Here is a 1756-nt window from a genome sequence, read left to right as displayed (position 1 = left end):
CTGCTTTTTGATCTTATTTAGCCTCTTTCCAAAAAACCGAAGCTACAATACAAAAACCAAAGCTGATCTGAGGCAAAAAGCATAGGTTATATTTTTGTTTGTCCCATATTTTCGGATTGTCAGTCCCTGCAACCTAAACTAATGTTAGCATTAATGGACCACATTAAATGTTATCTCATACATTGTTTAAACCATATAACTTTGCTATGGCTGGTATTTGCATGTTGCCGACTCGTCGCTAGCTGCCTTTACCACATCATATCTGCATGTTGACCACTTGGCGGAACAATTCGGATTTGTGCTTGTAATGTATGTGATAACGCCATTAGCGTATAGGCTCAACTTGTATGATGCAAAAACATTTCCAATCTTTTCTGAGGACCTGTTCACCTCCACTGGCCAGGAGTACAACATATCCTTGATCGTTAATTCTGATTTCGAACTCGACCTCACGACTTATGAGAAGTATGGACCAATACATCTTAGCACATTCTTTGTTGTTACCTATGGCGTTGGGTTCGCTGCTTTAACTGCCACAGTGGTTCATGTCGGCCTGTTTCATGGAAAGTATGTTATCAGTCCCTGAATTTATCAAAATTCCATGCATGTAAAAGACATCAAAGTGAAACTAATGTGTTATGATTTGATGCAGGGAAATTTGGCAACTAAGCCTGTATGCTTTCAGAGATCGGAAAATAGATGTGCATACCAGACTAATGAGAAATTACAAGCAAGTGCCAGAATCATGGTTTCAAGTAATTCTAATCCTTAATGTAGCTTTAACGATTTTTACATGCGAGTATTACATTGAGCAGCTTCAATTGCCCTGGTGGGGAGTATTACTCGCTTGTGCTATTGCCATATTCTTCACAGTGCCCATTGGTATCATTACTGCAACTACTGATCAGGTATGTGAAAAGTCTATGCTGCAAATTGTTTTTCTGTTGCTTTAATAACGTGCACTAAAAACAGCTTATTTTTTATTAGTTGGGCGGGAATTTGGCTTTATAATCAAACAGAGGCATGTGAATCAAACACAAGCATACCTGAACTTTGAAGCAGCAGCGAGCCTGGGAGTTTTAGCTGAAGAGGAGCCGACTCGTCCATTCTCCTACCTGCTATACCAGTAAGTCCATTCAGCGAATTTTTAGTGTCGGAAAGGCAATTAGCCAGGTTTTAAATTAATAGATATGCGTATTTATGTTACTGTATATATGCAAGCAAGCTGAATTATCGAGTGAATATGTATCGAGAGCTTTGGAAAGACAAATTTACAGTGAGAACAGCTTCTGTGCATCAGATTGAACCAAGAATTACAGCCTATTTCCTCTCTATTGAAGAAGGACGCCGGGTAAATTGTTTTATATTACCAACAATTTTTATTTCAAGAACTAGATCGCATTCATTAAAAGCCCAAATTTACAATGGAACAGACCGTAATTGAGAACCCTAATTTGAAAACGGAAGTGGACAGTTAACATACTGACCGAAATGAATTTATTGCAGGAAGCAGGGAATTACTGGGTGAACTGTGATCCATATTGGCGCGGGCTTCATCCTATGCGGCGATACTTCCACCAGGATGGCTACGTCTCTGCAGATCCAGACGACCCACTGTGGGGAGGTCACAAGTGCCGCTGGAATTTTACAAAAGTGCACGAAAGAGTAATTAATTGCTCTATATAATTTATGATTCAACGTGATGTTCTCTTACCTCAGAGATTTGAAGCAAATGCCGTGTGGTATTCAAACTCTG

General features: G+C 39.5%; 1 protein-coding gene across 1 annotated transcript; it reads left to right on the top strand.

The window, feature by feature from the left end:
• Nucleotides 1-696: 696 nt before the first annotated feature.
• On the top strand, nt 697-1114 carry LOC149255586 (oligopeptide transporter 7-like). Its single transcript, XM_089457255.1, has 2 exons — nt 697-908; nt 988-1114. Exons 1-2 carry the CDS (start codon nt 717-719, stop codon nt 1009-1011), a joined length of 216 nt encoding a protein of 71 aa, XP_089313381.1. The 5' UTR covers nt 697-716; the 3' UTR covers nt 1012-1114.
• The last annotated feature ends 642 nt before the right edge of the window (nt 1115-1756 follow it).

The sequence above is a fragment of the Pinus tabuliformis genome, chromosome 7, assembly GCF_031772625.1.
Source record: "Pinus tabuliformis cultivar Carrire ecotype Pingquan chromosome 7, CPIR1, whole genome shotgun sequence".
In the NCBI taxonomy this organism is placed as follows: domain Eukaryota; kingdom Viridiplantae; phylum Streptophyta; class Pinopsida; order Pinales; family Pinaceae; genus Pinus; species Pinus tabuliformis.
Note: the sequence above shows the minus strand (reverse complement) of the source record. Positions and strands in the feature narration are given on the sequence as shown.